Source organism: Apteryx mantelli, chromosome 36 (assembly GCF_036417845.1).
Source record: "Apteryx mantelli isolate bAptMan1 chromosome 36, bAptMan1.hap1, whole genome shotgun sequence".
Lineage (NCBI taxonomy): Eukaryota > Metazoa > Chordata > Aves > Apterygiformes > Apterygidae > Apteryx > Apteryx mantelli.
Window position 1 is genome coordinate 447937 of NC_090013.1, and position 14155 is coordinate 462091.

The 14155-nt window shown below is 73.8% G+C and overlaps 3 protein-coding genes across 3 annotated transcripts; 1 reads left to right on the forward strand and 2 right to left on the reverse strand.

Annotated features, from left to right (window-relative positions):
- The first annotated feature begins 382 nt into the window (after positions 1 to 382).
- Positions 383 to 4083, forward strand: ATG4D (autophagy related 4D cysteine peptidase). The gene is given in 10 exon segments (XM_067314676.1): positions 383 to 539; positions 1438 to 1521; positions 1618 to 2149; positions 2252 to 2316; positions 2425 to 2573; positions 2720 to 2798; positions 2917 to 2993; positions 3088 to 3100; positions 3103 to 3206; positions 3359 to 4083. Coding segments are annotated over 10 exon segments (1410 nt in total). The 5' UTR covers positions 383 to 415; the 3' UTR covers positions 3542 to 4083.
- Positions 4084 to 4613: 530 nt separating this feature from the next.
- KRI1 (KRI1 homolog) lies at positions 4614 to 9365 on the reverse strand. Its single transcript, XM_067314675.1, has 20 exons — positions 9274 to 9365; positions 8541 to 8620; positions 8338 to 8443; positions 8165 to 8261; positions 7951 to 8008; positions 7802 to 7851; positions 7605 to 7710; positions 7445 to 7519; positions 7212 to 7339; positions 7015 to 7144; positions 6839 to 6934; positions 6562 to 6732; positions 6401 to 6476; positions 6233 to 6327; positions 5967 to 6108; positions 5749 to 5879; positions 5600 to 5664; positions 5414 to 5509; positions 4935 to 5308; positions 4614 to 4739 (listed from the first exon to the last, which is right to left on the reverse strand). Exons 1-19 carry the CDS (start codon positions 9353 to 9355, stop codon positions 4954 to 4956), a joined length of 2139 nt encoding a protein of 712 aa, XP_067170776.1. The 5' UTR covers positions 9356 to 9365; the 3' UTR covers positions 4614 to 4739; positions 4935 to 4953.
- Positions 9366 to 10344: 979 nt separating this feature from the next.
- CDKN2D (cyclin dependent kinase inhibitor 2D) lies at positions 10345 to 12909 on the reverse strand. Its single transcript, XM_067314679.1, has 3 exons — positions 12852 to 12909; positions 11901 to 12058; positions 10345 to 10900 (listed from the first exon to the last, which is right to left on the reverse strand). Exons 2-3 carry the CDS (start codon positions 12042 to 12044, stop codon positions 10547 to 10549), a joined length of 498 nt encoding a protein of 165 aa, XP_067170780.1. The 5' UTR covers positions 12045 to 12058; positions 12852 to 12909; the 3' UTR covers positions 10345 to 10546.
- Between the last annotated feature and the right edge of the window lie 1246 nt (positions 12910 to 14155).

A 14155-nucleotide genomic window follows, 5' to 3' on the forward strand; every position in this document is an offset into this window, starting at 1 on the left:
TCACTGCATGGCCTTTGACCTCTCACCCCTGACCCCGCCTGCCGCACGACCCCGGCCCTCCCGCCTTGGCTGCGCGAGCCCTGGCTCCGCCCGCCGTGACCCCGTAACCCCTGACCTCCGCCCCGCGCCCCCCGCCTCGGCGTCTCCCCCGCGGCGGCCCCGCCCCTCCCCTCCCCTCCCTCCCCAGCCAATGAGAGCCGCCGCCGGCAAGAGGCGCTTCCGCCCGGCGCGGCGCCGCTTCCGGGTCCCGCGCCCACAGCTGAGATGGCGGCGGGCGGTGATGGTGGCGGCGGCGGCGGCGGCGGCGGCAAGGCCGGTGCCGCCCGGGCGCCGCCGCCGGGCGTCGCGTGAGCGCCGGGGCCCCGCCCCCGCCCCGGCCGGCGCCCCGCCCCCGCCATGCCCGCGCGCCGCCGCCATGAGCTCGGTGTCGCCCGCCTCGGGGCGGCGGGCGGGCGGCGGCCGCGGGGCCCCCCCCGAGCCCGACGAGGGGGCGCGGGTCAAAGGGCGCTTCCTGTCGGCCTGGAACAACGTCAGATACGGTAGGGGCGGGGCACCGGGCACCGGCGGGGCGGGGGGGGGTCCCGGGACGGGGGGGATTGATGAGGATCGGGGGTCCCCGGGGCGGGAAGGGGAACAGGGGTCCCCGGGGCGGGAAGGGGGGGGACGGGGAACGGGGGTCCCCGGGGCGGGAACGGGGGTGCTGGGATGAGGGGGGGATGGGGAACGGGGGTCACCGGGGCGGGAAGGGGGTTCTTGGGGGTTCCACGGGGGGGTCCTGGGGTCCTGGGAAGGTGGGGGGCAGGGAACAGGGGTCTCCTGGGTGGGAATGGGGGTTCCGGGACAGGATTTGGGGGGGGGCTCAGGGAATGGGGGTCCGGGACAGGACAGGGGGGTGGGGAACAGGGGTCCCAGTACGGGGGGAAATGGGGGTCTCTGGGGCAGCGCAGCACAGGGAGGGACAAGGAACGGGCCCTGGGATGGGGGGGGGCAAGGAATGGGGGTCCCGGGATGGGGAATGGGGGCCCTGGGATCAGCGGGACAGGGAAGGGGCACAGCGAGCCAGGAAGAGGATGAGGCAGCGGGCTGGGGGTCCTGGGAGTTTGGGGGTCCCGGGGGGCTGGGGGTCCCCAAGGATGGGGGTCCCTGGAGCTGGGGGGTCCCCGGGGCTGGGGGGTCCCAGGGATGGAGCTCCCAGGGAGCTGGGGGTCCCTGGGGCTTGGGGGTCCCCAAGGATGGGGGTCCCCAAGGATGGGGGTCCCAGGGGCTGGGGGGTCCCCGGGGCTGGGGGTCCCCAAGGATGGGGGTCCCCAGGGCTGGGGGTTCCCAGGGATGGGGGTCCCAGGGAGCTGGGGGTCCCCAAGCATGGGGGTCCCGGGGGGGGGCTGGGGGTCCCGGGGGGCGCAGGCCCCGCTCACCTCCGGGCTCGTCCCCCGCCAGGCTGGACGGTGAAGACCAAGACGCACTTCAGCAAGTTGTCGCCCGTTCACCTCCTGGGCCGCGTCTACTGCCTCGCCGCCGAGGGTGAGCGACCGGGGCGGCGACGGGGGTGCGGGGGGGGGGATTCGGGTCCTCGCCGCCCCCCCCACCGCACGCCCACGGCCCCTCCCCGCCTTGCAGAGGACGTGGAGCGCTTCCAGAAGGATTTCGTCTCCCGCCTGTGGCTCACCTACCGGCGGGAGTTCCCGGCGCTGGAGGGGACGCCCTGGACCACCGACTGCGGCTGGGGCTGCATGCTGCGCAGCGGGCAGATGCTGCTGGCGCAGGGGCTGCTCGTGCACCTCCTGGCAGAGGTGAGCGCCGGCGGGGGGCTCCCGGCGCCGCTCCGGGGCTCCCGGCGGCTCCCTAACCACCGCTTGGCCCTAGACTGGAGCTGGCCGGACGCCCTGCTGAGCGGTGGCTCGGCGGAGCCGGAGCCCCCGCGCTCGGCTTCTCCCTCTGGCCCCCGGGCGCCGCGGGGCCGGGAGGCACCGGGCCGCTGCCGTAGCCCCCGGGAGCGCGAGGCGGAGCAGCGGCACCGCGCCGTCGTCGCCTGCTTCGCCGACCACCCCCGGGCGCCGTTCGGCATCCACCGCTTCGTGGAGCTGGGCCGCAGCTCGGGGAAGAAAGCCGGAGACTGGTACGGCCCCTCCATCGTCGCCCACATCCTCAGGTGAGCCAGCGTCGGCGCCTCCGGAGACGGGGGCTGCCGAGGGGCCCCGGACGTGCGGCGGGACCGTCCGGGACCCGCTGCCTCCCCTCCCTCCCCTTGCAGGAGGGCCGTGGAGAGCTGCCCCGACGCCGGCGGCCTCTCGGTCTACGTGTCTCAGGACTGCACAGGTAGAGGCGGGGGCCGCGGTGGGGGGCACGGAGCTCCCTCCCCGGTGCCGGGGGGGTTGCCGGAGGGGCGGGAGGGGCAGCCGGGATGAGCGGCCCCTCTCCCCGCAGTGTACAAGGGCGACGTGGCCAGGCTGGTGCAGGGCGGCCCCGAGCGAGGGGCGCCGGAGCCCGGCGGGCCGCGCCGCGCCGTCGTCGTCCTGGTGCCCATGCGGCTGGGCGGCGAGACCCTCAACCCCGTCTACGTCGACTGCGTGAAGGTAGGGGCAGGGCGGAGGCGGCCTCCGGCCCCAGGAAGCATCCGGCCTGGATCTGTGGCGTCCCCGGATCCCGTTATCCCCTCGCAGCCACCCCGGGGAGACGGGGGTGGCTGGTGCCAGCGCCGCTGACCCTCCTCTCCCTGCAGGAGCTGCTCAAGCTCAAGTCCTGCGTGGGGATCATCGGCGGGAAGCCCCGGCATTCCCTCTATTTCGTCGGGTTTCAAGGTATCGGCCGCTTTCCTCCCTATCCGGAGCCCAGCACGGTGCCTCCTTGCTCCGTCCGGGCAGCACGGGGCTGTGGGACGCCCCGGGACGGGGCAGTGATGCTCTTCCCACTCTCCAGACGATTTCCTGCTCTACCTGGACCCCCACTACTGCCAGCCCTTCGTGGACACCTCGCGGGAGAACTTCCCCTTGCAGGTGGGTGCGGAGCCGGGATTGGCCCGTGGAGCTGGGATCGGCCGCCCGTGGAAGGGGGGTCACTGCCGGGCCGTAACTCCCTGTCTCCTCTCAGTCCTTCCACTGCAGCTCCCGCGGAAAATGGCCTTTGGCAAGATGGATCCCAGCTGCACCATCGGCTTCTACGCCTGCGGCGCGCAGGACCTGGAGGAGCTGTGCGCAGAGCTGACCTGCGTGAGTCCCCCCCTCCGAACAGGGCCAGGTCCCCTTAAACCAGCGTGCGACTCCGGAGCCGCTCCGGGGCTCCCGCTAACGCAGCCGGGAAGGAAAGGGAGGCTGCTGCCGGCGCTTCCCCGGCTCTGACCCTGCTCCCCGCCCGGCTCCAGGTCCTGAACTCCCCCTCAGCCAAGGACAAGTACCCCATGTTCAGCGTGGTGGAGGGCCACGCGCAGGACTACGGCCTGGACGAGCTCTGCTCGCGCCTCTCGCAGCAGACGATGCAGTTGCCTCGCGCCGGCAAACGCGCCAAGGGCAAGAAGCCCAGCTCGGACGAGTTCGTCTTCCTCTGAGGGCGGTTGGGGACTCGTTCCTCGAGCCGCCGCCACCGAGGGACCCGCCGCCGGCTCGGCACGCGGAAGGCAGTTCGTACACTGGAGAAAGCCACGGCGCCGCGGGGGGACAGCGGCGCGGCGGCTGAGCCGCGGAGGCTCGCCTCGGGGAGAGGCGACGTCTCCCGGGGGCCGACGGGCCCCGCGGCCCCCCCCCCCCCCCCACACCTCAGGTCTGTTCGTTCACTACTGCACCCGGCTGGCCCCGGCCACGGGGAGAGCTGGGAACAGAGCTCAGGGCTGACGTTTTCTAATTCCCAGCGGCCTCCGGCTGGAGAGGGAGGACAAGCCGGCCTCCCCGCTCCGTTTGGGGCCGGGCTGTGGTCCCCCTCAGGCTGCTCTGAGCCGCAGCCGGGGGCTGCGTTTACCTGCGTCACTTTGGGCCATCACAAGCTGCTCGCGTTGAGGGTTTGGGTCTATTTATTGCCTGTGGCTCCGCTCAGGATTCCCCCCCCTCATCCGCCTGTCTGTCTCCCCGGGAATTAAAGGTCTACTTGAGCTGGCGCGTGGCTGTCGGGGCACCACGGTCATTCCGGGGGGCGGCGCACGCACGTCCCTGCCATGCTGCTGCCGGTAGAGGCACGCGTGGCACCGCGGCTCCAGCCACGCCGTCCGCTGGCAGCGCTGGCGCACGTCCAGCCAGTTCCAGGCCCGGAGCCGCTCCATGTTGATGGGGCTTGGCGCCGCCGGGCATTGCGGGACACGAAGGTTGGCTCCTCTGGCCTCAGCCCCAGTAGCTCCTGCGCCAGCGACTCCTCGAAGCGCTCCGTGATCGGCACCAGCCTGAAGGTCCCGTTCAGCTGCTCCGACTCCTGCTGCCGGACAGCTCCCTGCCGGCCTCCAGCCCCGGTCGAAGGCCATGGCGTTCCCGGCCAGGCCATTCCCCAGCTCCCGCGGGTCGTAGCAGCGCCGGGGCCGGCGGAGGAAGGCGGCCAGCAGCCAGCTGCGGTTGCCCAGGGCCCGGAAAGCGGGAATTGCCCCCTGGTAGTACTGGAAGACGGGAGCGGAAGGTGCAGACGGGGTCGCAGAGGATGGTGAGGAAGATGGTGCCGGGCAGCACGAGGTGGTGGAGGGTCGCTGGCTCCAGGCGGAGGTGGCGGAGCAGCAGGTCGTAGCCGGTGGGGCCGAGCCGCGGTGTGGACACCCGGCGACCCCGTCCCTGCGGCAGGGACAGGGAACGGGGTGAGACGGGGACAGACAGGGTGAGACGGAGCCGCCCTGGCGTCCCCAGCCCCGGTGCTCACCCTGCCAGGAGCCGGAGCAGCAGCAGGGCCAGGCGACCCGGCATCACCGCCATGGTGCTGGGATCCCCCCGGCCCGATCAGGGGGTTTCTAGGTCAGCGCCAGCACTCACCGCGTTTCCCCTCCCCAGCTCAGGCGCGGGGGGCTTTGCCAGGCGCCGTCCCCCTCCGCTCCTCCCTTTTCCTCTTCTGCCGGAGCAGCTGCCGGTAGCGGAGCCGCCGGGGGTTCAGGCCGTACGCCTCCAGGCGCTTCCCGGAGAACTCCCGGCCGCCGAGCCGCACGGCCGCCCCCAGCAGCGCCGTCCCGCGGGGCCGTGGCCGCTCTGCCGCCGGGCCGGGAGCCACAGCCGGCGCCGGGGGCTGCTCCGTGGTTGGGGCTGGCGCCGGCTCCGGCTCCGTTCCGGGTGCCTCCTGCCGCCACCGCTTGTCCCGCCGCTTCTTCCCCACCTTGGCCTTGGCCGCGGGCGCCTGCTCGGGCTCCTCCACGCTGCAGAGCCGGAGAGGGCGGCTCAGGGGGTCGGACCGGCCGGGGGGGGGGCCCCCTCCGCCTCCCCCCTTCTGCCATTCCCCCCCCCCCCATCCCCGTACGCACGTAGCCAACAGGGATTTCAGGATCTGCTGCTTCTTCCAGGCGTTCTGGGCCCGGCGGCTGTAGTTGGCCTGGTCCTGCCGCTCCTCCCGCTCCGAGCTGGGGGCGATGGAGAGCCGGAGCTGGGCACGAGGCCGCCGCGGCCCCCCCCAGCCCCACGGCCCCCCCCCAGCCCCACGGCCCCCTCACCGGTACATGCAGGTCTTGCGCAGGGAGCACCAGCGGTTCAGCTCCTTGTCGTCGGCCGCCAGGATCTGGGGGGGGGCAGAGCGGGGGGGGGGGCTGAGCTCGCCCGGAGAGCCGGGACGGGGGGGCCCCGGCGTCCAGGCGGGCCCTACCTCATCGGTGGTGAGGCCGAAGTCGCAGGGGACCACGCTGCGGTACTTGAAGCGACAGGGCAGGTCGCCCACCAGGTCCTCGTAGTCGAGCCGGTAATACTCGTCCAGGTACTGCTCGAAGGTGCCGGCCGCTGGGGCCGCAAGGGGGGGGGTCAGAGCCCCGACGTGTCCCCTCCCCAGGGCTGGGGGGGGCCGGGGGACCCCTGCCCCTCGCTCACCGGGGTCGAACGCCGGCTTCTCCTGCTCCACGGCCTCCCGGAACCGCGTCTTCCGCCTCTTCTTCCCCAGCGAAGGCGCCTCCTTCTTCAGCCGCTTCCTGGAGGGAGCCGGGGGGGCCTGGGGGTCGTAGTCCGCGTCCATCTGGGTGGGGGGGGACACAACGGCCACCGGTTTGGCAGGGGGCTCGGAGACCCACCGGGGCAGCCAAGCTGCCGGGCATCGCTGTCACGAGTTCCACCCGGCCTCAGCCTGGGAGGGGACGGACCACGAAGTCAGGATCCTCGCAGTGCGGCTGGCGGCTGCCTCCCGCCTCCTCCTCCTCCTCATCCCGGCCCGTCCACGTGTCCCAGTTCCAGTCGTCTGCAGAGGGGGGGAAGTGGCACGTTAGAGACCCGGCGCCGTCCCAGCGCGGGGGACCCGGGCCCCGGCTCACCGTCCAGACCCTCCTCCTCCTCGAACTGCGGCTTCTCCTCCTCCCCCCGGCCGTAATAGTCGTCGCCGAAGAATTCCTGGGGGGAAAAGGGAGAGAGTCACCGGGGAGCAGGAGAAGGGGGCGAGCGGGGCGCGGGGGAAAAGGGGGCGAGCGGGGCCGACCTCCATGAGCCGGTCGTGCTGGGCCGGGTCGAAGTCCTCCTCGAGGAGGCGCTCGGAGAAGCCCACGGCGGCGTTGCCGGTGGCCTCGCGCAGCCGCGCCAGCCGCGCCGCGATCTCCTCCCGCTTCAGGTTCTTCAGCTGCTTCAGCTCCTCCCGCTTCCGCGCCTTCTCCTGCGGGGACGGACAGACGGACGGTTGAGCCGCCCCAAGGAGCCCCCCCCCGATGGCAGGGGGGGGCCACGGCGTTTTTCCCCCCACACACTTCCCCATCTCTCACCTTCTTCTTCCTCTCCCGGATCTGCTCCCGCTTCTCCTTGCGGCGCTCGTCGCGGCGCCGCACCGACGTGGCGATGCTCCGGGGATACGTTCGCACCTGGGGGGGGGGGGGGCAGGTGGGGCCGGGACCCTCCGGGCGCCCCGGGCCCCCCCCCCGGCCCCCCGGCCGCCCCCCACCTGCTGGGCGTCGGGCTCCTCGAAGCGGAAGTTGTACCGGCGCTCGAAGGCCTCCTGCTTGGCCAGGAAGAGCTCGCCCTCGTCCGAGGAGTCGGCCAGGTCCGGGCGGGCAGCGGAGGCGCCGGGGCCCCTGCGGGGATGCGGCGGATGAGGGCGAGCGGCGTCGGGGCGGGGGCATCCACGCTGCCCCCACTCACCCCTCGCCGTCCTCCTCCTCCTCCTCCTCCTCCTCCTCCTCGCGGTAGCCCTGGTTGAGGACGTAGTCGCGCAGGAAGCGCTCGCCGGGCTCCAGCGCGGGGTCGTTCCAGTAGCGCCGCAGCGGCGCCTGCGGCCACGTTGGGCGGGGGGGGGGGGGGTCAGGGCCGGGCGCCGGCGCCGCCTTCCCCGTCCATCAGCGACGCGAGCACTGGCCCGGCCTCAGCCCCCTCACCAGGTCCCGCAGCGGCTCCTCGGCGACGTCCCCCTGCCCCTTCAGCCAGCGGATGTAGTCCTCCTCCTCGCGGGCCTGGGGGGGGGGGGGGAGCGACCGTCAGCCCCACACCCCGGGGCGCCCCCCCCCCACCACCTCCCCCCCCAGCCCCAGCCCTCACCTTCTCCTCCGCCGTCCGGCTGCGGCGGCGGAGCAGGGCAGAGCCTCCTTTGTCCCCGTCCTCCTCCTCCTCCTCCTCCTCGCTGTCTGCCACGAAGGCCCGGAAGCTGGGGGGGGGGGGGCAGGGAGGCGGGTGAGCCCGGTGCCTGGGGGCCCCCCCCACCAGGCGCAGCCCCCCCCCAAGCCGGGCGCTCCCACCTCTCCTTGAGCTCCCTCTGCTCCTCCACGTAGCTCTTGGAGGCAACTTTCTGCGCGGGGAGACGCGGGTCAGGGACGCACGTGGCCCCACGGCACCGGGGGGGGGGGGGGCAGCAGCACTGCCCCCCCGTTCCCGTCCCCGCACCCACCTTCCTCCGTCTGGCTGCAGCCTCCTCGTCCTCCTCGTCTTCCTCATCCACGTATTTGCTGCAGGGAAGGCGACGATGGCTCGGTCCCTGCCCGGGGGCTCCCGCTGCCGCCCCCCAGCTTGGGACCTCCCCCCCCCCGAAAAAAACCCTCGGGCCCCGAACGCCCCACGCGGATGGGGCAGGCGAGACCCCCCCCCCCGGCGCCGCTCCTTACCCCTCCTTCTCCAGCATCACCTTCCGCTCGTAGTCCTTCAGGTACATCGGCTTCTCCAGCCGCTCCCACTGCTCGGCGTCGCTCTCCGTGGAGGAGTCTGGGGCAGGCGAAGGTGAGGGGGGCCGGGGGGGCTCGGGGGGGGGGGGACACAGACGCCTCGGGAGCCGCGGTACCTTCCTGGCTGTAGAAGGTGGCGTCTTTCTGGTAGATGCGGGGGTCCTTGGTCTTCAGCAGGGCCAGCGTGCGGTAGAAATCCCTCTCCAGCCGCGGGTCGACGGCCTGCGAGGCAGCGGGGCCGGCGGCTGATGCCGAGGCACCCGACGACCCGGGAGAGGGCCCAGGCGTCCGGGCCTGGCCCTGCTCTGCCCCCACTCACCACATCGTCCCCGCTGGAGTCCGACTCGGAGCTGGAGTCGCTGCCGTCGTCGCCGCCGTCGTCGCCATAACGGTCCTGCACTGGAGGGGGGGGGCGGGAAGCAGGCTCAGCGGCGGCACCGGTGCGGCACCGATACCGGGGACGGGGCCACCCCGGGGGGCACCCGGGTCCCCCCCGCCACAGTGTCGTCGTCCCCTCCGGTTCCAATCCGGACCCCGGTCCCAGCACCCGCCTTCCCCAATCCCGGGACCCCCGGGAACCGTTCCCTGTCCCCGCCTCCCTGGTCCCGGTTCAGGCCGGTACCTGGGTCCACCCGCCCCCGTTCTCCCCTGCCCCCGGTTCAGCCCGGTCCCAGGTTCTGCCGTCCCGGTTCCATCCCCGCTCTCCTCCTGCCGGTGCTCGGTCCTTCTCCCCGGTCCCGGTCCCGATTGCGCTGGTTCCGGCCCTATCCCCAGTTCAACTCCCCCACCCCCGGTCCCGGTTCGGCCGGTCCCGGTTCTGGTTCCGACCCCCAGCGCCGCCCCCTCCCCCCCGCTCCTAGTCGCCGTTCAGTCCCCCACGGGCCTAGATCCGATTCCTCCGGTCCTCGGTGCCGCTCCCCCCGGTTCCGGTTCCGATCCGGTCCCGGTGCCGGTCCCGGTCCCGGTGCCCGTCCCGTCGCCCCCCTCCCGGTGCCGGTCCCGGTCCCGGTGCCCGTCCCGTCGCCCCCCTCCCGGTGCCGGTCCCCGCTCACGCCGCTGCAGCTCCTCGCGCCGCCGGTACCGCCCGTATCGCGCCGCGAAGGCCGCGTTCACGCGCAGCTCCGGCTCCGGCATCCTCCGCCCACGTGGGTGCCGCACTTCCGGGCGGCCGTCACGTGGCCTCGGGGCGGGGCTCCGGGGAGAGGCCCCGCCCCGCGCCCCGCGCTTAAAGGGGAAACGGATGCTGCAGAATGGTGGGGCCCACAGGCACCGTCACCCGAGGGAGCGCCCCCCCCCCCCGCCCCCTCTGCACCCCCAAAGCCCCCCCGGGACCCTCCAACCTCCTCCATTTCCGTCCCGAGGGACCCATCCGGCGTTTCACCTGAGACCCCCTTTGCACCCCCAAAACCGCCACCCCCAACCCCCCCAATTTCCCTCTCAAAGACCCCCCAATCCCATTACCCCTTCTCCAACCCCCATTTCCTTCCCAGGGACCCCCCCCCATGCACCCCCCATTCCAGCCCCCCCAATTCCCTCCCAGGGACCCCCCTGGCCCCCTCCTCCAGCCCCCCAGTCCCCTCCTGGGACCCCCCTGGCCCCCTCCTGCAGCCCCCCAATTCCCCACCAGTCCCCCTGATCCCCATCTTGGCCCCCGCGTCCCCCCGGCATTGCCATCCACCACCTTCCCGGGCTCCCCAGGGAAATGCGTGTGTGGGGGGGGGAACAGCCCAGTGCATCACCCGGGTGCGGGGGCCACGGGGGGGCCCCTCCCCGGCCCCCCCAAACCGCCCGGGGGGCGGACGCCACCGAGACAGACAGGAGGCCACCGGCAGCGCACACGGTCCACAAATATTAATTTATTGGTTAAAAACATTAAATTATCCCCCACAACCTCTCCCCCAAGCACAATAAATAGAATCTCATTTAATTTCTGTCTTTACAAAATAAAAACCAACACGAGAAGGAACCGGCGGCCTCCGGGGGGGGGGGAAGGGGGGGGCGAGCGCAGGGAGGCAGCCGGGGGGGGGGAGCACGGGAGGGGGGCGCCCGGCCGGCGGGGGGGGGGGGGGGGGGGACACCCGACATCCAGCCCCGGCAGCGGTGATGGGGGGGGGGGACAGGACGGTCCGACCTGGGGCCGGGGGGGCCACCTCGTACCCGGCCATGCGGGGTTGGGGGGGGGGGAAGAAGCACCCACGAAAATATAAATAGGAAGGACAGTGACGGCTGCAGACGAGCGTCCGAGGTAGGCGGCGGGGCCGCGGCGGGGGCCGCGCGCGGTGCCGGTGCCGGTGCCGGTGGCGGCTCGCGGCGGCTCACGGCGGCTCACGGCGGCGGCGGCCGCTGCAGCAGGGCGCAGAGCCGGGGCAGGCGCAGGTGGCGCGCCAGGTCCAGCGGCGTGCGGCCCTGGGCGTCGCGGTGCGCCAGGTCCGAGTCGGCGGCCAGGTAGCGGACGGCGGCGGCGTGGCCCTCGCGCACGGCCACGTGGATGGGCAGCGCCCCGGCGCCATCGGGCACGTTGACGTCGGCGCCGTGCTCCACCAGCACGCGCAGCGTGTCCACGAAGCCGGCGCGGGCCGCGTCGTGCGCCGGCGCCCGGCCCGCCTCGTCCTGGATGTTGGCGCTGGCGCCCTGCTTGAGCAGCTCCTGCGCCACCGCCGGGCTGCCGAACATCATCACCTGCCGGGGACGAGAGCCCTGCTCTTCTCCATCCCGGCGTCCGGGGAGAGCCCCGCTCTCCGTCCCCGGATCCTGCAGGAGAGCCCTGCTCTCCATCCCCACATCCTGCAGGAGAGCCCCGCTCCTCATCCCCGGATCCTGCGGCAGATCCCTGCTCTCCATCCCCAGATCCTGCAGGAGAGTCCCGCTCTCCATCCCCAGATCCTGCAGCAGATCCCTGCTCCCCACCCCCAGATCCTGCAGGAGATCCCTGCTCTCCATCCCTGCATCTCAGGGAGACCCCTGTTCTCCTTCCCTGCATCCCAGGGGAGATCCCTGCTCCCCATCCCCAGATCCTGCAGAAGATCCCTGCTCCCCATCCCCAGATCCTGCAGGAGAGCCCTGCTCCCCATCCCCAGATCCTGTGGCAGATCCCTGCCCCCCATCCCCAGATCCTGCAGAAGATCCCTGCTCTCCATTCCTGCATCTCAGGGGAGACCCCTGTTCTCCTTCCCTGCATCCCAGGGGAGATCCCTGCTCTCCATCCCTGTGTCCCAAGGGAGAACCGTGCTCTCCATCCCTGTGTCCTGGAGGTCCCTATGCTCCATCCCTGCATCCTAGGGATCTCCATCTCCAGGGTCCTGCTCTCCATCCCCATGTCTCAGAGGTCCCTGTTGTCCATCCCTAGATCCCAGGCATCTCCATCCCTGGGGTCCTGCTCTTCATCCCCACATCCTGGACATCCCTACACTCCATCCCTGGATCCCGGAAGTCCCTGATCTCCATCCCTACATCCCGGTGGTCCCAACGCTCCATCCCTGGATCCCAGAGGTCCCTGATCTCCATCCCCCAGGTCCTGATCTCCATCCCCACATCCTGGAGGTCCCTGTGCTCCATCCCTGGATCCCAGAGGTCCCTGGTCTCCATCCCCACATCCCGGCGGTCCCTGTGCTCCATCCCTGGATCCCGGCGGTCCCCCGTCTCCATCCCCGCATCCCGGAGGCCCCGGAGGCCGCCCCACCTGCAGCGCCGTCTTGCCGAAGCGGTTGTGGGCGTCGGGGTGCACGAGCTCGTGGTGCAGCAGCCGCCGCACCTCGGCCACGTCGCCCCGGGCCGCGGCGCCGCTCAGCCGGTCCCCGGCGCTGATCTCGCCCCCCAGCAGCATGGCCGCGCCGGCACCTGGGGGGGGGGGTCGTCAGCCCCCTCCGTCCCGGACCCCCCCCCGAGCCCCCCCAGGTCCGGGACTCCCCGAGGATTAGCCCCAGTCCGCCCCCCCCCCGTGCACACCTCCCCCGGTCCCTCCCGGGGCCCGGACCCCCCCCCGGGCTTGGCCCCCCCCCGGCTCCCTCGGTCCCCGTGTGTCCCCCCCCGTGTCAGCCGAGCCCGAGCTCCCCCCCCGGTTCCCAGCACCCCCCCGGGCGGAGGGCCCCCCCCCGTGTCAGCCCCCCCGGTTCCCAGCCCCCCCCCGGGCGGAGGGCCCCCCCCCGTGTCAGCCCCCCCCGGTTCCCAGCCCCCCCCCCCGCGCGGAGGGGCCCCCCCACCCGTGTCAGTCCACTCCCCCGGTTCCCAGCCTCCCCCCGGGCTTGGCCCCCCCCCGGCTCCCTCGGTCCCCGTGTGTCCCCCCCCGTGTCAGCCGAGCCCGAGCTCCCCCCCCCGGTTCCCAGCCCCCCCCCGGGCGGAGAGGCCCCCCCACCCGTGTCAGCCCATCCCCCGGTTCCCAGCCTCCCCCCCCCACGGTCTTGGCCCCCCCCGGGTCCCTCGGTCCCGGCCCCGCCCGAGCCCCCAGCCGCCCCCTTCCCCGCCTCCTGCCCCGGCGCCCGCCCCGCCCGGCGCCGGCGCCGGCCCCGCCCGGGCCCCGGCCCCCCCCGCCGCGCCGCTGTCATCCTCGCCCCCGCCGCCCCCTCCCCTTCCCCCCCCCCGGTGCCGGCCGCGCCCGCCCCCCCCGCCGCGCCGAGCCCCCGGCTCCCCTCACCCTGCAGCGGGGCGTCGCCGGGCGGGGAGCGGGGCCGGTGTCTGCGGCACTGGGCGGGGGCGGGGGCCGGGGGGCGGGGCCAGGGGCGGGGCCGGCGGCGGGGCCGGGGGGGGGCTGGGGGAGCCCGGGGGGGAGCCCGGGGGGAAGCCCGGGGGGGGCCGGGGGGGCCGGGGAGGGGCCGGGCGGCTCCCGCGGTCGCGGCCACCCACGTCGCGCCCCCCGGGGCCGCTAGGGAGCCGCCGCCCCCCGCCCCGCTACAATGTATCCCCCCCGCCGCCTGCGTCACGGCCCCCCCGCCGCCTCCCGGCCGGCCAATGGGAGCGCGGCTCCGGGCAGGCTCCGGCGGGGCGCGGCGCGCTGATTGGCTGCGGCGGCGCGGCCGCGGGGGCGGGGCTCCCTGATTCAAACGCAGCTTCGGGCGGGAAGGAGGCGGCCGCGGCCCCCGGGGGCGCCCCGGGGTCACTCCCACGTGGGACACCCCCCCCCACCCCCATGGGAAACCCCCCCACGTGGGACACTCCTCCCTCGGGGAGCCCCTCCCAGGGCCTCCCCTACAGGACATCCCCCACGGGGGACACCCCCCGGGGAGCCCCTCCCAGGCCCCCCCCCCTCCACGGGGAACCACCCCACGTGGGACACTCCTCGGGGAGCCACCCCCAGGGCCCCCCCCCCCCAGGGAGCCGCCCCCACAGAACACCCCCTCGGGGAACACCTCCCAGGGACCCCTGCCCCCGGGACACCCCTCACGGGACACCTCCTGGGGATCCCCCCCCGGTGGGACCCCCCCCCCACGTGGGACACCCCCTTCCTCGCCGCTCACAGCCCCCCCCAAAACAGGGGACCCCCCCCGCCCCCGGGCTGGGGCAGGAAGGGGCAGGCAGGCCCCTGCCACAGGGGGACGGGGGACAGGGTCATTAGGGGACAGGGGATGCTGGAGGACACAGACACGGGGGGGACAAGGGGACGTGGGCATTGGGGGTCACAGACATTGGGGACAAGGGGACACGGGCACTGGGGGACAAGGGGACGTGGGCGTTGGGGGACACAGGGACATGGGCGTTGGAGGGTCACAGACATCGGGGGACAAGGGGACCTGAGGACAAGGACGCTAAATGACCACAGGGCCTGGATGCCAGGATAGGGACAAGAGGGAGCAAGTGGCCACCACTTGGGGACAAGGGACAAAGGGACGTGGATGCTTCAGGCTGAGGGGACACGGCTGCAAAGGGACCTGGTAGGGGACGTGGACCTCTGGAGACGAGGCCGCTTGGGGACAGGGACCCTGGGGACACGGATGATGGGTG

Bases quoted from the DNA above. Each gene is read 5' to 3' on its own strand.
- CDKN2D (XM_067314679.1), bottom strand. From the start codon at position 12,044: ATGCTGCTGGGGGGCGAGATCAGCGCCGGGGACCGGCTGAGCGGCGCC. The intron at 10,901-11,900 runs GTGGGGCGGCCT...CGTCCCCGGCAG, and splicing joins TCGGCAAGACGGCGCTGCAG to GTGATGATGTTCGGCAGCCC.
- KRI1 (XM_067314675.1), bottom strand. From the start codon at position 9,355: ATGCCGGAGCCGGAGCTGCGCGTGAACGCGGCCTTCGCGGCGCGATAC. The intron at 7,520-7,604 runs GTGAGGGCTGGG...CCCCCCCCCCAG, and splicing joins GCCGGACGGCGGAGGAGAAG to GCCCGCGAGGAGGAGGACTA. The intron at 7,145-7,211 runs GTGAGTGGGGGC...GCATCCCCGCAG, and splicing joins GAGGAGGAGGACGGCGAGGG to GGGCCCCGGCGCCTCCGCTG.